The sequence below is a fragment of the Hypanus sabinus genome, chromosome 7 (genome assembly GCF_030144855.1).
Source record: "Hypanus sabinus isolate sHypSab1 chromosome 7, sHypSab1.hap1, whole genome shotgun sequence".
Taxonomy (NCBI): domain Eukaryota; kingdom Metazoa; phylum Chordata; class Chondrichthyes; order Myliobatiformes; family Dasyatidae; genus Hypanus; species Hypanus sabinus.
Window position 1 is genome coordinate 137,385,294 of NC_082712.1, and position 25,207 is coordinate 137,410,500.

Here is a 25,207-nt window from a genome sequence, read left to right on the forward strand (position 1 = left end):
GCACAGTACTCCAAGTAGGGTCTGACCAGGGTTACCTCTCGGCCCCTAAACTCAACCCCATGATTTATGAAGTCCAATGCACCATATGCTTTCTTAAATCAATCTTAAATCAAATATGCTTTCTTAGCACAGAATCAACCCGCACAGCAGCTTTGAGTGTCCTATGAACTTGGACCCCAATATCCCTCTGATTCTCCACACTGCCAAGAGTCTTACTGTTAATACTGTATTCTGCCATCATATTTGACCTAACAAAAAGACCTTACACTTATCTGGGTTGAACTCCATCTGCCACTTCTCAGCCCAGTTTTGTATCCTATCAATGTCCCGCTGTAACCTCTGACAGCCCTCCACATTATCCACAACACCTCCAACCTTTGTGTCATCAGCAAATTTACTAACCCATCCCTCACTTCCTCATCGAGGTCATTTATAAAAATCACGAAGAGTAAGGGTCCCAGAACAGATCCCTGAGGCACACCATTGGTCACCGACCTCCATGCAGAATATGACCCCTCTACACCACTCTTTACCTTCTGTGGGCAAGCCAGTTCTGGATCCACAAAGCAATATCCCCTTGGATCCCATGCCTCCTTACTTTCTCAATAAGCCTTGCATGGGTACCTTATCAAATGCCTTGCTGAAATCCATATACACTTCATCTACTGCTCTTACTTCATCAATGTGTTTAGTCACATCCTCAAAAAATTGAATCAGGCTTGTAAGGCACAACCTGCTTTTAGAAAGCCTGACTGACTGTTCCTAATCATATTATGCCTCTCCAAATGTTCATAAATTCTGCCTCTCAGGATCTTCTCCATCAACTTACCAATCACTGAAGTGAGACTTACTGGTCTGTAATTTCCTGGGCTATCTCTACTCCCCTTCTTGAATAATGGAATAACATCGGCAACCCTCCATCCTCCGGAACCTCTCCTGTCCCCATTGATAATGCAAAGATCATTGCCAGAGGTTCAGGAATCTCCTCCCTCGCCTCCCACAGTAGCCTGGGTTACATCTCGTCCGGTCCCAGTGACTTATACAACTTGATGCTTTCCAAACACTCCAGCACATCCTCTTTCTTAATATCTACATGCTCAAGTTTTTCAATCTGCTGCAAGTCATCCCTACAATCACCAAAATCCTTTTCCGTAGTGAATAGTGAAGCAAAGTACTCATTAAGTACCTCTGCTATCTCCTCCGGTTCCATACACACTTTTCACTGTCACACTTGATTGGATATATTCTCTCACATCTTATCCTTCTGCTCGTCACGTTTTTGTAGAATGCCTTGGGGTTTTCCTTCATCCTGTCCACCAAGGCCCACTCATGGCCCCTTCTGGCTCTCCTAATTTCATTCTTAAACTCCTTCCTGCTAGTCTTTTAATTTTCTAGACCTCTATCATTACCTAGTTTTTGAACATTTCATAAGCTCTTCTTTTATTCTTGACTAGATTTACAACAGCCTTTGTACACCACGATTCCTGTACCCTACCATCCTTTCCCTGTCTCATTGGAATGTACCTGTGAAGAACTCCATGCAAATATCTCCTGAACATTTGCCACATTTCTTCTATACATAACCCTGAGAACATCCAAGTTCCTACCTGATAGCATCATCTTTCCCTTTACTCCAATTAAATGTTTTCCTAACTTGTCTGTTCCTATCCCTCTCCAATGCTTTGGTAAAGGAGATAGAATTGTGATCACTATCTCCAAAATGCTCTCCCACTGAGAGATCTAACACGTGACCAGGCTCAAATACAGCCGCTCCTCTTGTATATATTGTGTCAAGAACCGTCCTGAGCACACCTAAGAAACTGCACCCCATCTAAACCCCTCGCTCTAGTGACATGCCAATTGATATTTGGGAAATTTAAATCTCCCACCATGATAACCCTGTTATTATTACATCTTTCCACAATCTGTCTCCCTATCTGCTCCTCGATGTCCTTGTTACTATTGGGTGGTCTTTAAAAAAACACCCAGTAGAGTTATTCACCCCTTCCTGTTTCTAACTTCCAACCACAGAGACTCTGTAGACAATCCCTCCAAGTCTTCCTCCTTTTCTGCAGCCGTGACACTATCTCTGATCAACAATGCCATGCCCCCACCTCTTTTGCTTCCCTCCCTGTCCTCTTGTGGGGGTATCCAGAAGTAGAGAGCTGAGCCTTAAAATTGTGGGGTAATCTTTTAGAACAAAAGTAAGGAGGAGTTTTTTTTAGTCAAAGGGTGGTGAATCCATGGAATGTTCTTTTAAACTACAGTGAACGCCAAGTCCATTGATATATTAAAAGAAGAAGAAAATGGATTCCTGATCGGTTGGGGCATCAAGGAATATGGTGAGAGGGCAGGTGTATGGTGTTGAATGGGATCCGGGATCAGCCATGATGAAATGGCAGCATGGACTCGATGGGCTGAATGGCCTAATAATGCTCCTATGTCTTATGGTCTTTTAACTGGTGGTACATTGGACACTGCAAATGAAACTCTGATGGGTGGGGTATCTGTATCCCAGTCTACTTGTGAAAGTGAGTAATGGGATTAGAATATTGCAGTGGAATGTGAGAAGCCTGATTTCCATGGACAAAATTTTAAGAGGTTTATTGCTGATTTGTCAAATCATCCCAATGTTATATACATTCAGGGTACCTGGTTGATTCCACATTTAAGTTTTTCTGTGTAGGTTTATATTGTTATCAGGCATCATAAGGAAAGGGGTAGAGCATAGAATTGTGAGTGTGACTGAAATGCGAGGCATTTGTTGCCAAAATATTTGATGTAACAGTCCAGTTGATGGTTGTAATGCACTTTTAAGTTGGAATGCCAACCATCAAAAACAGTGGAAGGAAGAAGAGGACGATTGAAAGGCAGGCTGTCAGGACCAGAAGTGAGGACTGAGCCACCTGTTCTCTGCTTCGTGACATTTACGCCGCTTTGTGCTGAATGGAGGCTGAGGCTGAGTGCTTGCTCCAGCTGCTCCAGGCTTCGTGTTTGAGGACTCGCTTTCATTCTAAATGTTATTTGGCTACTTTTATTGCTTGCACCATTTCTTTTTTCTCTCTCTGCACATTGCGTGTTCATCAGTCTTTTTATTAATGGGTTCTTTTAGGGTTTCTTGTTTTGTGGCTGCTTGTGTCAGGGTTTCTTGAAATAACCAGGAGATGCAGAAGATTCTTCGAGAAATTTAAGCCTTTATTTGCAAACAAAAATGGAGACAATTAATGAACATATCACTAATTGCCCGCCGAGCCCTATTTCACAGTATTCTTTATAGTAATTTCTTACCTTAGTTGCATTAGCATACCCCGTCTCCTATCTCAGTTACATTAGCATACCCTATCCGCTTGCAATGCTTATCACCAACACGTTAGCTTCTCGATTCCCCACCAATATTTCTGCTCAGTAGCCCATACTTGCTCTAGTCTACTCCCTGGAACACGTGTCCCCCTTCCTGGCCTTGACTGGTCCCCATACCATCACACCACTCCATAACCCATACTCGCTCTAGTCTACTCCCTGGGACACGTGTCCCCCTTCCTGGCCTTGACGAGTCCCCATACCATCACACCACTCCACGATCCTGTCTACCACCATTATCTCTACATGCTTACTTTCACTGTTAGCTACTGTTACGAATGTGCCACAACTCTGAGGGACCGAAGGGTACAAGGTAGCCCCCTCCTTTTCGAGAATTGCAAGATCGCTATTAATTCGGGTCTGGGACCCAGGAAATGAGAGCGAGACATGCAGAATCCACAAGGGTTTGGAATGTGTGTCCTGGCCTCAGTGATACAAAGCCACGGATAACGGGCATTGTCTCTTAGAGACAGAATTGTGTATTGAGCACTGTACTATTCATTGAAGCCCTCAGCGAATGACCAGACTGGGCTGGTTGAGGGATTGCATCATCCCAACCTGATTGACATCTGAGACTCCGTGAGTAAGGATAAAAGAGGGTCTGGGGAACAACCCCTTTAGACGCACCAGGAGAAACGCTAGAAATCCCATGACAGCGTTTAATAGCGACAGCCGGTGGAGGGCTCACGTGCATCCTTTTCCCTTGCCTGGGAATTGGGGCCTTACCACGGAAGAACGGCTTAGCTAAAGAAGAGACCCACACCAACGAAATTTCGAAGGATCGACATCATAAAAAGGAAAAGCTGGCAAGTTTCTAAAATCTCTCTCTCTCTCCAACAATTGAAAACCCAGGAGACCCCAAAGGCTGAAGCCTGTATGAACTGAATGAACTGAGTGACTTTTATATTTCCATCGGACAATACATTATCCCCTAGACAATGATAGAGCTTATTTCTTATTGATTATTATTATACCCGCACTTTTAGATTTAGCATTGACGATGTATATTATCTGTATGTTTGCATTGATATTTTTGTGTATTTTTACCAATAAATACTGTTAAAAATAGTACCATCAGACTTCAACGGACCTCTCTATCTTTGCTGGTAAGTGACCCAGTTACAGGGTTCGTAACACTACATTCTCAAGGCACTGATGTGTTCAATAATACAGAGACAATACAGAGATTTCATTCTGGCTAATAAGTTGGATACATAGTAAATATAAAGCTGGTTACATAGTTTTGGTTACACAGCAAACAATGCAACTTTATTCTCCAATACTTGTAAGGAGATGAATCTCAGTGTTGTATAATGTATATAATAAATATACTTTGAACTTGAGCTTCCAAAACCTCACCAAGCCATGATGTATCCAGAGAAGGTACTTTATATGGTGCATCATTTAATATTGGTGAGGATCAAAGGGGACATGCCAAATTTCTTTAGCATCCTGAGGAAGTAGAGGCATTGGTGAGCTTTCTTGATTGTGGCATCAATGTGTTTGGACAAGAACAGGCTATCAGTGATGTTCACTCCTATGAATGTGTGTCTTGGTGGATAACTGTTTGTCAGGTTGGAGGCCGGTGACAAGTGGTGTGCCTCAGGGATCTGTACTAGGTCCAATGTTGTTTGTCATATACATTAATGATCTGGATGATGGGGTGGTAAATTGGATTAGTAAGTATGCAGATGATACTAAGGTAGGTGGCGTTGTGGATAATGAAGTAGGTTTTCAAAACCTGCAGTGAGATTTAGGCCAGTTAGGAGAGTGGGCTGAACAACGGCAGATGGAGTTCAATGCTAATAAGTGTGAGGTGCTACATTTTGGTAGGAATAATCCAAATAGGACATACATGGTAAATGGTAGGGCGTTGAAGAATGCAGTAGAACAGAGTGATCTAGGAATAATGGTGCATAGTTCCCTGAAGGTAGAATCTCATGTGGATAGGGGTGGTGAAGAAAGCTTTTGGTATGTTGGCCTTTATAAATCAGAGCATTGAGTATAGGAGTTGGGATGTAATGTTAAAATTGTACAAGGCATCGGTAAGGCCGAATTTGGAGTATTGTGTACAGTTCTGGTCACCGAATTATAGGAAAGATGTCAACAAAACAGAGAGAGTACAGAGAAGATTTACAAGAATGTTACCTGTGTTTCAGCACCTAAGTTACAGGGAAAGGTTGAACAAGTTAGATCTTTATTCTTTGGAGCGTAGAAGGTTGAGGGGGGACTTGATAAAGGTATTTAAAATTATTTGGGGGATAGATAGAGTTAATGTGGATAGGCTTTTTCCTTTGAGAGTAGGAGAGATTCAAACAAGAGGACATGAGTTGAGAGTTAGCGGGCAAAAGTTTAAGGGTAATACGAGGGGGAACTTCTTTACTCAGAGAGTAGTAGCTGTGTGGAACGATCTTCCAGTAGAAGTGGTAGAGGCACGTTCGGTATTGTAATTTAAAGTAAAATTGGATAGGTATATGGACAAGAAAGGAATGGAGGTTTATGGGTTGTGTGCAGGCCAGTGGGACTAGGTGAGAGAAAGTGTTCAGCACGGACTAGAAGGGCCAAGATGGCCTGTTTCTGTACTGTAATTGTTATATGGTTATATGGAATGTGAAACTCTCAACCCTGTCTGATTGTGAAAAGATTCTGATAGTAGGTGATATACACTTTCCACATACTGACCGGGACCAAGACAGGGCAGATGACAAAGGAGTGAGTTGTGGGCACAAAAGATCATCGCATCTGATGATCATAATTCCAGTAGTTTCAAGATAATTATGAAGAAGGATACCAATGGTCCCTGGGTTGAGATTCTACATCAGAGGAAGGTCAAATTTGTTGGCATCAGAAGAGATCTGGCAGGTGGGATAGGTATTGTTTTTCTGACAAAAGCGATGTTTGGTAAGTGGGAGGCCTACAACCTTGAAGTATGGAAAGAACAGAATTTGACATTTCCTGTTAGAATTAAAGGCAAGAATAACAGGTTTTGGGAAGCTTGGTTTTCAAGGAATATTAACGCCATGCTTAAGAAGAAGAAGGAGGTGCATATCAAGTATAGACAGTTAAGATCAAACGAGGTGCTTGAGAAGTATAAAAATAAGTGAGAAATCAGGAGGACCATAAGAGGAAATGAAGTTGCTCAGACAGACAAGGAGAATCCCAAGGGCTTCTATATTGAGTTCAAAAGGACAGCAAGCGCCAAAATAGTCCATTTGAGGTGTGTGGCTATCTATGCCTGGAGTTGAAAGAGATGAGAGCTTCTCTGAGTTGAGGAGCAACCAATCAGCAAGAGGGATTCATTAGAAAGGGCCAATAAAAATAAATGAAATGCAGGCGAAGTGGCCATTCTTTTGAGTGTGCCAGTCTTTAGAGTTGGGCCAGGCTTGGGTGAGGTGAAGTATCTTGTCAGTTACTCTCTCTATCTCTCTCTGCTCTTATTTGTTCACTCCTCATCTGTTAGGACATGGAAGTTTAGTGAGAATGGCTCCAGGGGTGGTGTTTTGTACTCTGCGTGGGATGTGGGAAGTCTGGGAGACCTCCAGTGTTCTAGATAAACATATCAGCAGCAGGTGCACTGAGTTGTGGCTCCTAAGCGAACGAACGTATTCAGAAACTGGAGCCGCAGCTCGATTACCTTTGATGCATATGGGAGAATGAGATGATGAACAGGAGTTACAGGGATGTATTTACCCCTAGATTGCAGGAGACAGGTAACTGGGTGACTCTCAGGAGAAGAAGGGGAAGTGCACAGTCAGTGCAGTCTACACCTGTGGCCATTCTCCTCAATGAGTATACAACTATATTATTGAGGGGGACAACCCACCAGAGGGAGCCACAGTGATCAGGTCTCTGTCACTGAGTCTGGTGTTGTGGTTCAAAAGATCAGAGAGGTGAAGAGGAGTGCAGTAGTGATGGGATATTTCATAGTCAGAGGAACAGAGAAGAGGTTCTGTGGGCACAATAGAGACATCCAGATGGTATGCTGCCTCCCTGGTGCTAGGATCAGAGATGTCTCAGATCAGGTCCATGGCATTCTCAGGGTCGAGGGTGAGCAGTCAGACTTGGTACATATTGGTACCCATGACTTAAATAGAGGAGGTCCTGAAGAGGGATTTTAGGGACCTGGGTAGAAAGTTGAGAAATGGGACCTCCAGGGTAGTAATCTCTGGATTGGCACCTGTGCCACATGCCAGTGAGGGTAATAATTAGATGATTTAGCAGGTGAATGCATGACTGGGAAACTGGCACAAGGGGCAAGGGTTCAGATTTATGAATCATTGGGATCTCTTCTGGGGAAGGTACAAAAGGGGTGGATGCACCTGAACCCAAGGCAAGTATCCTTGCAGGCTGCTTGGCCAGAATTGTTCGGGTGGATTTAAACTAATTTGGCGGGGGGGGGGGGGGTGGGTGTGAGAACTGGATTGATAGTGCTGAAGATAAGCTAGTTGGTTTGTAAACAAAGGCAATGTGCAGTGAGACTCCAAGCAAGGAGAGGATGATGATAGGGCAAAATTGCAGTCAACAGGATGAGCTGCAATGTAAAAGGTGGACATAATTGAAAAGTGCAAATACAGGGCTGAAGGTGTTATATTTGAATGAGCACTGTATATGGATAATGTAGGTGGACTTATAGCACTGTTACGGATTGGCATGTATAATGTTGTATAATGCATCACTGAATCATAGTTAAAAGAAAATTAAATCTGGGAGCTTAACGTCCATAGATAAACATTGTATGGAAGGGACAGGCAGGAAGGCAGAGGAGGTGGCTCTCATGGTAAAAAATGAAATCAAATCATTAGAAAGAGGCATCATAAGGTCAGAAGATGTTGAATCATTGCGGATAGAGCTAAGGAACTGCAAGGGTAAAAATACCATGATGGGAGTTGTATACAAAACCCCAAACAGTGGTAAGGATGTGGTCTACAGATTACAACAGGAGATAGAAAAAGCATGCCAAAAAGACAATGTTACGATAGTCATGGGGGATTTCAATGTACACGTAGATTAGGAAAATCAGGATGACTCTCTTGGTGATGCTAGATGGAGTAGGGCACATTTTTGGCTCTGCTCCGGTCATTTTTCAATTTCCTAATCTCCCTTTTATTATATATATCAAAAGGTCTTTAACAACTTTATATGCTTGAATTCTGAAGTTTAATCGATGGAAATGTGTTCCAGAACAAGAAAGGCATTAGACAAAGGCAAGGAAGCCAGTAATGGAACCGGGAAGAAAGAAGATCAGCCTATGCAGCCTCAACTTACTTTACAAGATATTTCAAATTTATTGGACGAAATATTGGATGAAAATCTTGACAAAAGATTCGCTGGATTGGAAGTATTGTTGAAGGAAATCAAAGGTAAAATGAAAGCACTTGAAAAAGAGAAAGAAAAACAACAACGGCAAATTTCTGAGCTCATTGAAGCTGGGGAAACAGAGAGATTCCAGACTGGATTCTTTTGAAAAGAAATTAAATTCAACTATTTGTACTTTGGAACAGTATAAAGCCAAGATTATTGATTTGGAGAGTCGCAGACATAATATGCGAATAATAGGACTCAGTGAAGACATCGAGAGTGGGAACCTTACTGAATTTTTTTCTCAATTCTTAATGGAAGTTTTTGGTCCCGAAGTCCTTAACTCCCCTCCGGTATGGATTGCGCGCATAGATCGTTGAAAGCAAAACTATCGTAAGAATTAAAACTGTGTCATGTAATTCTCTAATTTCAATATGTGAGCACCAAGGAGCACTTACTTCGATTTTCTCGTCGTAAAGGAGCATCAAAATCTTAAATTTTGTTTGGTTGAAGATTATTGTCCTGAGGTAATGCAAGAAAGATTGCGTTTTAAAGTAGCGATGTCGGAATTTTATCAAAGGAATCTTCAACTGACTTTGCTGTTCCCCGCCCGCTTAAGAGTGGTCCTACCCAGTAAATCATTTAAATGGTTTAAATCAGTCGAAGATGCAAAACAATTTCTTGAAGAACATTGTTTGAGCTTGGTTGTTTAATTAATTTTCCGTGATTTTTTATGTCTCTATATACCGGGTTCATTAGTTAATAGATTCAGACATTTTAAGTTCATGAAGTCTTGCTCTTGGGCTGCTGTTTTGGAAGCTTTATTTTGGCTTATGTCTGTTTTATATTAAAGTTTTCTTCCTTTTCCTTTATTTTTTTTACAAATCCCATTTCCAGAAAAGTTGGGATATTTTCCAAAATGCAATAAAAACAAAAATCTGTGATATGTTAATTCACGTGAACCTTTATTTAACTGACAAAAGTACAATGAAAAGATTTTCAGTAGTTTTACTGACCAACTTAATTGTATTTTGTAAATATACACAAATTTAGAATTTAGTAGCTTCCTTCTTTTCCTCTTCTAGGAGAATATTGGAAAGATATTTTTGATATTATTTCAGTAGTTCTGCTTGTTGATTTACAACCTAATCCGGTTATGGCAATTTTTGGACTACCTGTGATAGACTCCAGTCACTTATCCCCATCAGCTTGTCATTTAATTGGAATTGTGACATTAATAGCCAGAAGATCCATTTTACTTAAATGGAAAGATTCCAACCCCCCCCCCCCCCCCACAATCCCATTTCAATGGTTTTCCCAAATGATAAAATGTCTAAATTAGGCAAAAATTAAGAGCAGTACTATGGACCCTTTGGTTAAATTTGAAGAAATTGGAAGCCATTTATTCAATAATTTCATATGATGTAAGATGACCCTTTCTGAATCCTTTTTTTGTGTTTTTTTTGTTCGCATATAGAGGAGCACTGTTAACAACAAATTATAATTTTAACCCATGAAACATGGCAGCCCATTCTTTGTTTTCTTTTAGTTTAGTATTTCTTAGTTTAGGGTTTTTTTCCCCTCTCTTTTTATAAATATCTTTTTCATGGTCAATCACTAACAGATTGGGAGGCTAAACTTCATTTGCAATTTGAAATATGTGTTTTTACATGTTAACTGTTATTTTTTAAACATTTTTATTAAGTTTTCTGATGATTACAGAAAGAAAAAAAATACCCTTCCCCCATCCCCTTAGCCCCTTCCCCCTAACATCCCTATAGAAAAAAAAAGAAAGAAAGAAAGAAAGAAAGAAAGAAAGAAAGAAAGAAAGAAGGAAAGAGTGCCTGGATATCGGAAGATCCCCACATGCTCCACGTAGTTCCTAATAACTTTAGTATATATATTTATTTCTTTCCCCAAATAACCAATTATTTTATCCTCAGAGCGCCTATATATTTAATCCTGTCTTTTGTAAATAAGGGCACCAAATTTTCAAAAATGTTTCATATTTATCTCTTAAGTTATAAGTAATTTTTTCAAGTGGAATACAGCTGGAAATTTCATTCTTTCAATGATCTATACTTAAATATGCATCCGATTTCCAAGTAACTGCAATAGCCTTTTTGGCTACTGCCAGTGCAATTTTTATAAATTCTTTCTGATATTTATTCAATTTGGGTTTCGATTTTATCCCTTCAATTTCGCCTAATAAAAATAATATTGGATTATTTGGAAGTTGTGTTCCAATAATTTGTTTCAATAAAACTCTAAATTTGTCCAAAAAGGTTGAATTTTAGAACAAGACCAAGTAGAATGTAAAAAAGTACCAATTTCTTGGTTACATCGGAAACACTGATCAGATAAATTTGGATTTAATTTATTTATTTTTTGTGGTGCAATATATAATTGATGTAAAAAATTATATTGCACTAATCTTAACCGGACATTTATTGTATTTGTCATACTATCAAGAAATTTGATAGTATTTGACCAATTTGTTTCTTCAATTTTAATATTCAAGTCACTTTCCCATTTTTGTCTTGACTTATCCCTCCTGTTCTTCCGTATTTGATTTTGGAAGAGTTATCTGTGATAAAAACCTTTCTATCTTGACATTATCATTTTGTGATTCTGATTTATACAATTCAGAATAAAAATTCTTGAAAGCTTCATTAATTTCTAAAGGTTTATAATAATTTTATTTACTCTTGTTCGAATTACATTTATTGTTTTAGAAGTCTGGTCTGTTTTTATCTGCCATGCAAGGACCTTATGTGATCTTTCAGCTAGTTCATAATATCTCTGTTTAGCTCTCATAATTGCTTTTTCTGTTCGATATGTCTGAAGTGTATTATATTGTAACTTCTTATTAATAAGTTGTCTTCGTTTTTCTTCTGTCATATATGAGATTCTTTTTCTAATTTTGTAATCTCTGTTTCTATTTCTGTCATATATTCCTTCTTAATTTTAAAAGTATAACTTATTATCTGACCTCTTAAATATGCCTTCATTGCTTCCCACAATATAAATTTATCATCAACTGAATGTGAATTTGTATCTAAAAAAAACTGAATCTGCTTTTTCATAAAATCACAAAAATCTTGACGTTTTAGTAACATTGAATAAAATTTCCATCTATAAATCGATTCCTCTTTATCTATCATTATCATTGTCATTATCAAAGGAGAATGATCTGATAATATTCTCGCTTTATATTCCATGTTTTTCACTCTATCTTGCATATTCATTGATAATAAGAAAAAGTCTATCCTTGAATATGTTTTATGTCTATTTGAATAAAATGAATAATCTCTTTCTTTTGGGTTAATTCTCCATATATCAATCAAATTTAAGTCTTTACTCAATGATAGAGTTAATTTTGCTACTTTTAATTTTGTGACAACCTTTGTTGATCTATCTAAAACTGGATCTAAACAAAAGTTAAAATCTCCACCTATTAATATTTTGTCATGTGCGTCAGCCAAATTCAAAAAAGACCTCTTGTATAAATTTTACATCATTTTCGCTTGGTGCATAAATATTCATAAGAGTCCATAATTCTGAAAAATTTTACAATGTATAATTACATATCTCCCCACCGAATCAATTAATACATTTTGTATTTTAATTGGTAAATTTTTATTAACCAAAACTGCAACTCCTCTCACCTTTGAATTAAATGAAACTGCAATAACATTTCCAACCCAGTCTCTTTTTAATTTCTGATGTTCTATCTCCGTTAAGTGTGTTTCTTGTAAAAAAGATATATCTATTTTCATATTTTTAATGTATGTTAAAATTCTTTTTCTTTTCACCAGTCCATTAAGCCCATTAAAATTAAAACTTTAAAAATTCAGTAAATTAGTCATTATTTTCAATTATGTTACTCCAATCTATAATAATACCTAATCTTTCAACTTTCGTGGTATCTTGGGAAATCTTTGTAAAATTCTCCATGTTGCTATGTGTGTCCCCACCGATCATCCAGGCAGAAAGATAGAAAAAAAATAGAGTGTAAAGAAAAAAACAAAATATCCCCCTACTAATGTTGTGAAAAAAAAGAACACAACATTACTCCCCTCTATTGTACGGGTCATGGCGATCGCCATGATTACACACGTGAATCCCGTAGTAATCAATCCAAAGCTCTCCAGCCCCCCCGCAACATAAAAAAGTATATATATATAAGAAGAAAAAAAATACTATTCTCAATTAGTATATCTGAAATTTTGCTTTTCTCCCCTGTATCATCCTTAAATGTCCATCACTTCCATTCACTGTCTCTGTCTTCATCTTTAATCCATTACACTTGGAAATCTCTATGTGTAATTAGAGAGTATTTGGAAGTTTTTGTGCGAACTCCTCCGCTTCTGGATAATCGGTAAAATATCTTCTTTTTCCCTCCTCCAAAAAAATTATCAGTGTTGCTGGATGACGCATTATAAATTTATAACCCTTTTCCCATAAAACTCTTTTCGCTGGGTTAAATTCCTTCTTTCTCTTCAAAAGGTTATAACTTATATCAGGATAGAAAAGAACTGCCTTCCCTGCTAACGTCAATGGCCCCTTTCTCTTTTTGGCACATTGGGCAGCTGCCTTCAGGATCTTTTCTTTGTCTTGGTATCTTAAGCATTTTATCAAAATTGATCGTGATTTTGGTCAGCTTGAGGTCTTAAGGCTCTATGAGCCCTTTCAATTTCAATTAGAGTTGCTCCTTCCATTTCCAATTTTTCAGGAATCCATTTTTGAAAAAAAAATTTATTGGATCTTCTCTTTCTATATCTTCTTTAAGTACAACAATTTTAATATTATTTTGTCTACTAAAATTTTCAAGCTTATCAACTTTTTCCAACATTTGTTTTCTTTCTGATGTCCAGGCAGTAATATCATCTTCCATTTTATTCATTCTTTCAACCATGTCTTCCATTGTAGTTTCCAAATCTATAATTCTCTTTTCCATTTTTTCCTGTCTTTGTCATTTTCTGAAACATAATCTCCACATTTATCATTTTTTTGATTACTTTTAATGCGCCTAATTTACACATTATTTGTATCAAAGTCTTTTCTATGTTTCCAGAAGAACTTTTACCTCCATCTTCATCTGATTTTTCCAGAGAATCTGACTCTCTCTCAGATTCACTTTCACTTTCGGTTTCAGTCGTAACTGGGATTTGTAGTTCAGGTTGTTCTCGTTTGCGCATGCTCCTTCCTTCACGTTTGCGCAGTTCTCGTTGGTCTTTTTCTTTAGAAATGGTCGATGTTGCCGCAGTTTCCTGTTCTGTATCGCCGGTGGTATAATGTACCTGAGCCCATGGTTCTTTGGCAGAGGTGGGCCTTGATTCTGTTCCAACTTGCATTGTCTTCATGGTAGTAGTTTTCTTCATCTTCTGTTTATAAGGCATAACTTAAAACAATCTGGAGTAGTTTATAAGTAACTTTTAGAAAGTATTAACTAACTTTTCTTCACTTAAACATTAATTTACTGATTTTTTATGGGAGATCTGGGTTCCAGCGTCTCGATCCTACCTCATCACATGACGTCCCCCTCATGTTAACTGTTATTAATGTAATCCTGATCTCTATGTACTGTTATCAATATTGATATGTCTATTAATTTGAAATTTAATAAAAAGATTGAAAAAGAAAAATCAGGTTGGTGCAGGATTCCAAGAGTGGGGAATTTCTAGAATGCCTATGAGATGGTGTTTTAGAGCAGTTTGTGGTTGAGCCCACTTGGGCATTGACTGTTCTAGATTGGGTGTTCAGCAATGCCCAAAACCGATTAGAGAGCTTAAGGAAAAAGAACACTTAGCAGCAAGTGATCATAATATGATCAAATTCACCCTGAAATTTGAGAAGAAGCTAAAGTCAGATGTATCAGTATTTCAGTGGAGTAAAGGAATGACAGAGGCTTGAGAAAGGAGTTGGCCAGAATTGACTGGCAGAGATGATGGCAGAGCAGAAATGGCTGGAATTTCTGGAAGCAATTCGGAGGCACAGGATGTTTACTTCCAAAGAGGAAGGAGTTTTCAAAAGGCAGGATGACACAACCATGGCTAAAAAGTGAAGTCAAAACCAACACAAAAGCCAAAGAGTGGGTATGTTAAAGCAAAATTTAGTGGGATTAGAGGTTTGAGAAGGTTTCAAAAAGCATTAGAAGGCAACTAAAAAAATCAATAAGGTAAAGATGGAATGTGAAAGTATGCTAGCCAATAATATCAAAGAATATACCAAAATGTATCTTCATGTACATAAATTGTAAAAGAGAGACAAGAGTGAATATTGTCCTGCTGGAAATCGATGCAGGAGAGGTAGTAATGTGAGTCAAGAATATGGTGAATGGTGAGTAAGTATTTTGCATCAGTCTTCACTGTGGAAGACACCAAGAGAATGGTGTAAGTTCCAGGTGCCATGGGTCATGAAGTGTGTGAAATTACCATTACTAGGTAGAAGGTTCTTGGGAAACTGAAAGTTCTGAAGGTTGATAAGTCAACTGGGCCAGATGGTATCCACCCCAGTGTTCTGAGAGAGTGGGCTGAAGAGATTATAGAGGCATTAGTAATGATCTTTCAAGAATCACTAGATTCTAGAATGGTTCCAGAAGACTGGAAAATTGCAAATGTCACTTCACTCTTGAAGAAGAGAGAGGCAGAAGAAAGGAAATTATAGGTCAATTAGTCTGACCTCTGGTTGGGGAGATATTGGAGTCAATTGTTAAGAATGTGGTTTTGGGGTATAGGAGGTGCATAAAATAGGCTGTAGTCAGCATGTTTTTCATAAGAGAAAATCTTGCTAGACAGATCTGTTGCAATTCTTTCAAGGAATAACAAACAGGATAGACAAAGGAGAACCGGTTGATGTTGTGCCCTTAGGTTTTCAGAAGGTCTTTGACAAGGAGCCATACATGAGGCTGCTTAACAAGCAGTGATCCCATGGTATTACAGGTTAAGAATGGGAATTCAGGGAGAATTTTCTGGTTGGCTGTCAGTGTCTAGTGGCGTTTCACAGGGGTCTGTTGGGACCATTCTTATGTCAATAATTTGGATGATGGAATTGATGGCTTTGTTGCAAAGTTTGCAGATGATACGAAGATAAGTGGAGGGGAAGGTAGTTTGAGGAAATAGAGAGGCTTCAGAAGGACTTAGGTCGATTAAGAGAATCTGCAAAGAAGTGGCAGATGGAATGCAGTGTTGGGAAGTGTATGGTCATGTACTTTGGTAGAAAAATTGAAAGGAATGTCTATATCTTAAATGGAGAGAAAATACAAAAATCTGAGTTGCCGAGGGGCTTGGGAGACCCTGTGCAGGATTCCCTAAAGGATAATCTTCAGGTTGAGTCTGTGGTAAGGAAGACAAATATGATATGGTATTCATTCCAAGAGGTCTAGAATATAAAAGCAAGGGTGTGATGTTGAGACTTTATAAAACACTGGTGAAGCCTCACTTGGAGTATTGTCAGCAGTTTTGGGCTCCTTGTAAAGAATATGCTGAAACTGAAGAGGGTTCAAAGAAAATTCATGAAAATGTTTGCAGGATTGAAAAGCTAGTCGTATGAAGAGTGTGAGTATTGGAGCACTTCAGGGATTGGTGCTGGGTCCATGATTGTTTTCCATTTATATCAATATCTGGATGATAATGTGGTAAACCTGATAATTAAATTTGCAGATGACAAAAAGAATTTGTGTGAGACTACATGCAGAGGCCATAAGTTTCATTATTTGATTTTTTTCTGAGCAAACCCAGAAAACATGGAGTGGATTGCTGTATCTAGATTAGAAGATAATTGATTTTTCAAGACATACAAAATTCTGAACCAACTCAGCATGTGAGGCAGCATCTATGGAGAGAAACTATTTTCCTCCTGGGCAGACCTGGAAGAATGGATTTTCACACAAAAGGCGGGAGGAACTTAATGGGTCAGGTGCAATATCTTTGGAGGAAAATTAACTGTTAACAATTGGTGTTCCAGGTTGAGTCCATCAGGACACAGTCATTTTCCTCCATTGATGCTGCCTGACCTGCTGAGTTCCTCCAGCATTTTGTGTGATCTAGATTTCTACTGCCTGTAGTCTCTCCTATGTCTCTGGAATGGATTTAGTCCTGGAGAGGATTAGGCTGCACGAGAGGGTAAATGTGGGCTTCAAGAGGAGGCCTTGGTCTCAAGACCCAGACCTTTTCCTCTGTGGTCGGGTTTTGGGTCCCGGCCCCTGTGGGTTCCAATGGTCAATGTCCGATGATCCTGCTTTTGGGTCATCACTCTAGTAGGTCTATGGCATCGGGTCTCTTCATCAGGTTTTAAGAGTGTATTTAGCTGGATATAATGGCAGTCAGAAGAGGGGAATGCTTCTTCTGTCAGATATGGGAGTTCAGGGAGCAATTGAGAGTCACTCTTGACTGTCTGGAAGACATGCATCTGGTTACAGCTCCTCTCAGACCGATGAATCAGTTAGAATTGCAGTTGGACTCACTGAGGATCAGACTGCAAACAACAGTGAGTTATGGATAATGGATGCAGGATTGTTCAGGTCATAACAAAGTTTCAGCCAAATAACTGAAAAGAGGACTTGTAGCATTACCAATCAAGAAAAATGTGAGATTTGCACTCAGTAAAGAAATATTGGAGAGCTCTTCCACTGGCAATATGGGGAAAGCTCAAAAATAAGAAAAGTGTAATCACTCTGGGGTTATCAGAACCTGTAGGAGGCTGAATATGAATAAAACATTGAAGAAATTGGGGGGGGGCATAAAATGTTCTTGGCAAGTAGGATTAAATAAAATCCAAAGATGGTTTACAGAGATATATGCATTAAAAGAAGAGGATAGCTAGGGTGAGGGTGGTACTACTCAGCTATAAATGAGGACATTTATGCCTCGAGCCAGAGGATGTGGACAACATACTAAAAAAAGTGAGTATTTTACATCAGTATTCATTGAGCAGAAGGGCATGGAGGACAGTGAGATCCATGTACCAATGTACAAGGGCATTTTGTGATCAAGAAGGAAGTGATGTCACTTCTTTTTAAAGAGTGTCAAAGTGGATAAATCTACCAGAGTCTGATAGAACTTATCCCAGAATTCTAAGAGAGGTAAGAGGGGAGATTGCTGGGTTCTTCATGAAGATCTTTGCATCCTCTCATACAAAAGTGAAGTCCAGGAGGACTAGAGAATAGCCAATGCTTTTCCTCTGCTTCAGAAGAGCAACAGGGATAATCCAGGAAGTTACAGCTCCATGAGCCTTGGACCAGTGATCAGAACGGCGCTGCTCCCCCTGTATTCACTCAGCAGAAGACAAGGCTGTGTTGTGGTCGACTGCAGATTTCTGTAGCACTTGTGGACTCAGGGTCTGGACTTTTTTTTTTGTGGCTGTGTTTTACTGGTATCTTACATGTGTTTGCTATCTTGGATGTGCTATGTGTGCTTTGTGCTGTGTATGACTGTTGACACTGTGTTTTGCATCTTGGCCTTGGAGTAACACTGTCTTGATTGGTTATATTCATGTCTGGTTGAATCACTCTTACACTCTTAAATTCAGTTCAGTTGAAGATAATGGAGAGAATTCATAGTGATTAGATTTGCTCAAATATAGAAATTCATAGGCTAATTAAGGACAGAGAACTGTGTGCCGATCAGATCATGTTTTACAAACTTGTTTGAATTTCTTGAGGAGATAGCAAAGATGATTGATGAAGGTAGTGTATTTGATGCTACGTCTCTATGGACTTTAGTAAGGCACCTGGCAAGGACCTTCAAGGTAGGCTGATGCAGATTAAGATGGACTGGATGCACAGTATTTTGTTCACTCGTGGTAAGAATTGTCTTTCCACAGAAGACGGAGTGTGGTGTTGCAGGAGTATTATTCTGCCTGAATGTCTGTGACAAGTGGAGATCCACAGGGGTCAGATTCAGTTTATTGTCATTTAGAAACCACAAATGCAATGCAATTAAAAAATGAGACAACGTTCGTCCAGAATGATATCACAAAAGCATATGACAAAACAGACTACATCAGAAAATCCACATAACGTTTGGCAATCCCCAATCTAGAGTCCGGAGAGGCTGCTGCATATTAATATTGTGCTACAATCTTAGCGCAAATCCTGGAAAGGAGCTCCAAATGCACCAGACAAAACAAGACCAAAAACTAAGCTACAAGACCTGCACAAAACCACATAGTTACAACATATAGTTACAACAGTGCAGACAATAGCATAATTGATTTAAAAAAAAAGACCATGGGCACAGTAAAAATAGTCCAAAGATGTTAAAGACTATAAATTCGAAAGAAACCACCACAGTTTCCACAAGCCCTCAGGGTCCCGATAGACTCGTCATCCCACGCAGGCGGCAGAAGGGAATACCCCCGCTACGGACTTCCACGGCACCGCCCAACTCGGCCTCACAGACGCAGCACACACTGAAAGCGCCCCGACCGCAGTGGACTCCGAGTCTGTCGAACCTCCGAGCCTCCGACCATCCCCTCCGGCACAGCTTCTCCAAGCACCATCCTCTGCCGACTGTATTAAAACGCCCTCGCCAACAGCCACCAGCAACACAACCCCGAGGACTGGGGGCCTGTTCTTCTCAGCAGAGACCCAGACCTCACAGCAGCAGCAGCAATGAAGAGGGCCTTCCTGGAGATTTCCAGATGTTCCTCCATGCTCCCAGATCCGTTTTTCATCAGATTAGGATAGCGCACGGCACCCCACTTAACAAATAACAGATTATCATCTCCGGAGTGGCCGCTGCAAGCTGCATCGTGCCACCATCTTGGCTCCTCTGGTAAGTGCTGGCAACTCTTTTGTTTCTGATGCAAATATAAATGCCTTGGACAAAAACATTGATGAACTGGTGACTAGAAGCTCACATTAATCTAGAAACCATCTGCACACATTCAGGTGAGACAAGTGGTAACATTGCAGACAGTAAAGAAGGCTGTGGACTGTTACAGGTATAAAAGGAGAAATGGCAGTAATCAGAGTGTCTAAGCTGACCTGCTCTAATTGTATGAGCTATAAGAAGAAGTAGGACAGACTGGGATAATTTTCCCTGGAATGTGGGAAGCTGAGGGAAGACCGAATAGAAATTTATAAACAAGAGAGGCATAGATAGAGTAAACTGTCAGAATCTTTCTCTCAGGGTAGAAATAACAAATCTAAATAAGTGCAAAGTGTCTGTAAATAATAAATGGTGGAAAGTACAAGTCACCCTATGTGCATCAGAAATATAAGGCAAGTTAATATTTACTACAGCAGAAAATTAATCATCTCAACGAAGTGCTGATAGTACTAATGACAATAGCAAGATGTTCTTCTTGTAGGTGCTGTAATTGATAAAAGAATCAAAAATGATAGAGAATAAATTACAGGATTCAGGGCTTTGAGTCAAGGGTGAATGTCATTGATTGGGTTGCCCTGTCTAGAACAAGCATGCTGAAAACCCTCCTGTGTTACAATGAGAATGTCATCTTCTCTTGGAGGAAATGGTTCCTAAATGGGCAATGCCAAAATAAAGGCAAATAGATCACAAATTATCATAAAAGAAAGTAGAGAGACATAGTGTTTTCTGAATGCTGTTTAAAATCTCTTCATAACACCCTCAAAACTTAGGCATTTTGACCTCCTCTTGATAAATAAAGATAGCTACCATTAATCATATTGGTGCCAGACCTAATCATTCATTCTGTCATTGTTTACAGGAAGTTCTGAAGAAGCCAGAATCTGAGGAAGAGGATGAGCATTTCAATCATTGACTTTGGCTCATTTGCCTTGGGTAAAGCTGAACCCTCAGACAATGAAATGAAACGATTATCCACAGAGTTCATGAGGGAACTAAATAAAAATGGATTTGTTTACCTCAAAAACACTGGGATAAAAGAAGAGCAAGTATGCATTTCAGTGTCTCATTGTATATATTGGTCATAATTCTACTGTATTTAATATGTACTGTAGATGTGAACTTCCCACTATTCAGGATATTTACAAAGACAGATGTGTAAAAAGGGCCTGAAGGATCACTGGATCACTCCAACCATAAAGTGTTCCATCTGCTACCATCTGGGAAATTGTACCATAGCATAAAAGCCAGGACCAACAGGCTCCAGAACAGTTTTTTCCACCAAGCCATCAGAATGATCAATTCCTGCTCACACAACTGTATTTCTGTTATACTGACTGTCCTGGTGTAGGTACTATTTATTATAAATTACTATAAATAGCACATTGTACATTTAGATGTAAACAGGAAACATAATGTAAAGATTTTTACTCATTTATATGAAGGATGTAAGTGATCAGGTCAATTCAATTCAAATCAATATGCATGTTAAGAAAAAACGTGAGTAATCTTGGTCTGCTAAGTAACTATATGAGAGGGCAATTACTTTTAGTTTACATATATGTCAAGTTCACAAGAAAATTGTACAGCATGCTTACTCATCTGAGAAGATAACTCATATGAAAATATATTGTATATAACATCTTTTAAAGTTTAAAATGCCATATATGATAATTCACACATACAGTATAAATTTTGATAAATGTCAACTGATGCACGTAAATATCAGGTGCAATAAATCACATGTACTGAGCAATGAGATAGAAGGCAAGAAAAGGTAGCTGCTAACTCGCTGGATTATGAGCTTGAGAACAGGAAATGATTTTGAATTGGGGCCCCAAAGAGATACTTTTTCCTCCAATCCTTCCCTACATTTTCCAATCCTCCAATCCTAACCTACATTCATGGGGAAAGGGTTGGAAGATTTCTTTAGCAGCAACACTTTAGTGATCTTCCTGGGTATTTGGTAAATTGAAGATTGAATAATGTGGGAAATATCACTAAAATTAATCTGAAAGAAGTTATCAACTTAAAGCTGTTTCACATGTATGACTTAAATGGAAAATTCTTGGCCTTTAATTTACATGGATCTTGTCTGCAGATTAGCCTTCAATGGATGAAATTAACATGTTGTACTTTCCTTTTGAAGGTGTTGCAAAAGCTGATGTTTAACTCCTCTGAGCTCAGTACAGAAGGATTATGGTGTGCAGTTACTCAAACAGTTGCAAAAAGGCAGCTTTAAAAACCTTTATTTTTTTCGTTTCATTGAATCAGAACTGCAGTGCCACTAGCTCTCCAATTTACCTGAGCAATTTCATGCTAATTTGTGGGGACAAATCCTAAGTACAACATTTAGAAATGAAGCTTATTATTGGTGTAATTTCTCTCCTTCCTGTCACTATAAAATTTGCAAAGTTCTTTTGATAATTGATTAAAATCAGAATTTCCCCAAACAAAGAACAAAGAATGAAAAGGTCACAATGTTTTGCAATGTTGCTCTTTAAAGCAACAGCATAAATTCTTATCGAAATTCTTCAGTTTTTTGTTCACAGTGAAATATTTTTTATAAGAGTAGAAAAGAGGAACTGTGGAAAATGAAGATGCTGGAAAATGGAGAGGAATCTTTATGGTGAAAGCAAATGTCGTAGAGCATAAAATGTTGGAGAGTTGTGACACAGTAAATTAGCTTTTAACTTGCTCATTCAGAAAAAAGTAATATTTATAAATATTTATTAAATCAATCATAATTCATAATTCTAAACAATTGCTCCTCAGGTGTTTAGAACAATGGACATCAGCACGAAGTTCTTCCTACTTCCTAAGAAGACTAAACAACAATATGCCATTTCAAATGACTCTGACATTCCACACCATGGATGGTATGATTTGGAGACTGAGAGGTAATATTCCCAAAACTCCTCCTCAAGCATAACCCCATTTTTGGCACTGGATCTACTGTTAGGGAATTGGACAGGGCAGGTAACAGAATTGTGTGTAGGGGGATATTTTGGATCTAGTGATAGTAATTCCATTAGTTTCAAGAATTGATTGGTAATCCCATACTGTAAAAGGACTAAGTGGGATACACTTTGTCAGATGCTTTCAGGAATTTTCCTTAATTAGTACACAGAAGTCACAATATACTTGATTGGGACAGGGCATGTGGCAGAAGTTTGTATAAGGGAAACACTTTGCATCTAGTGATCACAATGCCATTAGTTTCAAAGTAAATATATATAAAATAGATAGATCTGGTCCATGAGTTGAGATTCTAAATTGGAGAAAGGCCAATTTTTATGGTATCAGAAGTGATTGGGCAAGTGTGGATTGGGACAGGCTGTTTTCTGGCAGTGGTGTACTTGGTAAGGTGGTCCTTCAAAAGCAAAATTTTGGGAGTACTAAGCTTCTATGAACCAGTCTGAATAAAAGGTAAAGGTAAAAAGTGTAGGAAATACTTGAGGTCCTGGTTAGGAGATGCTCATGGAGTATAAGAAAGGCAAAAGAACAGTTAAGAAAGAAATCAGGAATCTAAAAGAAGGCATGGAGTTGCACTAGCAGGCAAGGTGAACGAGAATCCTAAGGGATTCCACATATACTGTATGTTAAGAGCAAAAGGATTGCAAGGGACAAAATTGATCCTCTGGAAGATCAGAATGATAATCCATGTGTGGACTGAAAGCAGGTGGGAGAGATCTTCAATTTTTTTTACATCTATATTTAATCAGGAGGTGAACATAGAAGTGAGACAAAGCGACACAGTTTCATGGACTCTGTACAGATTACAGAGGAGGAGATGTGTGCTATCCTGAGGCAAATCAGGGTGGATTAATCCCTAGGGCCTGACAAGGTGTTCCCTCAGACATTGCAGCAATTTCCAGGGCAGTAGCAGAGATACTTAAATCATGCTGAACAACAGGCGAAGTAGCAAAGACATACTTGGTAAGCAGACAGTATTCAAAAGTGAGATTTTGAATGACAGGCTGAAGAGTAAGTCTAACATGTTTTGAGAACTGTCAAGATATTGGGGCCATGGTTCAGCAGAAGAAGATGGTGCAAAGCTGGTATAGGTAGCAAGGAACAAATAACACACTTGTGGAGAGTAAGAAACGCATTTGAAATCAGGAAGATAAGAAGGCATTAGGTTGCTCTAGCAGGCAAGGTAGAGGAGATTCCCAGGGGATTCTACAAGTAAAGGAGGTTTCGTCTTTTTCTTTGTTATTGCGTATGTTGATCAAAATGGCTTCTTTGTTAAAAAGTAGGAATGCTTCTTTGTTGCGAGAGAATGCTGGAAGCTTATTTGGGTTAAAATTTACTGATAACGAGAATTGTATTCCTTTGTAAACCAATTGGGATTAATGTTGTTCTTTCTTCTGAGTTTATAAGCTATTGTTGGCGGGCTTTTGGGCCGATTGGCGAGAGGGGGTGAGAGAAAGACGTGATGCTGTGAACTGGGCGAGGAACGGACCCCAAGTGGGGGTCCGAGGCCAGGAGGTACCCCGAGGAGAGGAGACGAAGATAGATGTGCTTGGTTGACCACTTCAGGTGGTCCTGAGCTGCAAGTCGAGGAGTTCAGAGGGGATTGAATGGTGGCCAGAAGACTTCAGTAATTGAGCTCCAACGGTTGTGCACAAAGTAGTTTGGACTTTGATAAGATTGGCGCCTTTTCTTTATTTTTTTCTTCATATATACTGTATCGTTATTAATCACTTAGTTATAGTAACCTTTATAAATTGTACTCATTTAATCGCATATGGTATACAGTCTGTTTTTGGGCGAGGCGGGAACACCACACAGCATCCACACCAGCTGATTACCCAGTTTGGCGGGGCCGAAGGCTGCTCCCCCTAGACGAGAATGAGCTGAGCGAGCCTGAGGTGACCCAGGGGGGTTACATACGGATATACTAAGAGCAAAAAGGTAGCAAGGGACAAAATTGGTCCTCTTGAAGATCAGTGTGGTCATCTGTGCATGGAGCCGAAAGATAAGAGAGATCCTAAATGGATTTTTTCAACTCTATTTAATTGGGAAATGGACACAGACTCTATAGAGTTAAAGCAAAACACCCATGAAACCACGGACCATAGATGGAAAGATGCTTGCCCTCTGTGGCAAATTAAAGTGCTTAAATGAAAATGAACCAATGGACCCAATCTTACAAAAGGTAAGTAGGGTTGGTCCCGGTTAAAACCAATCCCAGACCTTCACTACTATTCACTTCCTGCCACTCTGAAAAAGGCCCGAGTCTAAAAATTCCTCAGCTATTTTTCATAGTTAAGTGTTTATGCACTTTAGTTTACTTTTCTCTTGGCAACTAAAGAATATTGGTGCAGTACTTTCTCTATCAGTGGATTAACTTGTAAAAGTTTTAATTCTGATAAAGTTGTGTCACCTGTGAGATTAATGGGAGAAACAGATTGTGTAACAATTCTGCATGTTTGTTTAAATAAATATGAATATTCTTCCCTTAACAGATTAAACAAAGAAGATAACATTGAACTGAAAGAAGCCTTTAATTTATCAGCTTTGACTTCAAATGATGTAAGACCTTGAAATTTAGGTTGAGTTTGCTTTGGTATTCCATGTTGTTGTCTACAGGCCTGAAACCAGGCATTTCCTGCTATGTCACTGGAGGAAATTTTACTCTCCAACATGTGCAAGCAGAAAACTTCTCATTCTAGCCTAATATTCAAGTTTTGTAATACAAAAGGAAAAGTAAT

The 25,207-nt window shown here is 39.0% G+C and overlaps 1 protein-coding gene across 2 annotated transcripts in view; it reads left to right on the top strand.

Annotated features, from left to right (window-relative positions):
- The window catches only part of LOC132397246 (uncharacterized), a 57,001-nt gene that overhangs the window by 7,906 nt on the left and 23,888 nt on the right, over positions 1 to 25,207 (top strand). The window contains exons 2-5 of one of the 2 annotated variants that reach the window (XM_059975725.1): positions 8,542 to 9,185; positions 20,353 to 20,539; positions 22,266 to 22,390; positions 24,962 to 25,028. In XM_059975725.1, the coding sequence (XP_059831708.1) occupies positions 20,387 to 20,539; positions 22,266 to 22,390; positions 24,962 to 25,028 (345 nt within the window). In that variant the 5' untranslated portion in view covers positions 8,542 to 9,185; positions 20,353 to 20,386. The remainder of the gene's footprint in view (positions 1 to 8,541; positions 9,186 to 20,352; positions 20,540 to 22,265; positions 22,391 to 24,961; positions 25,029 to 25,207) is intronic. The other variant, XM_059975726.1, reaches the window with a different exon arrangement.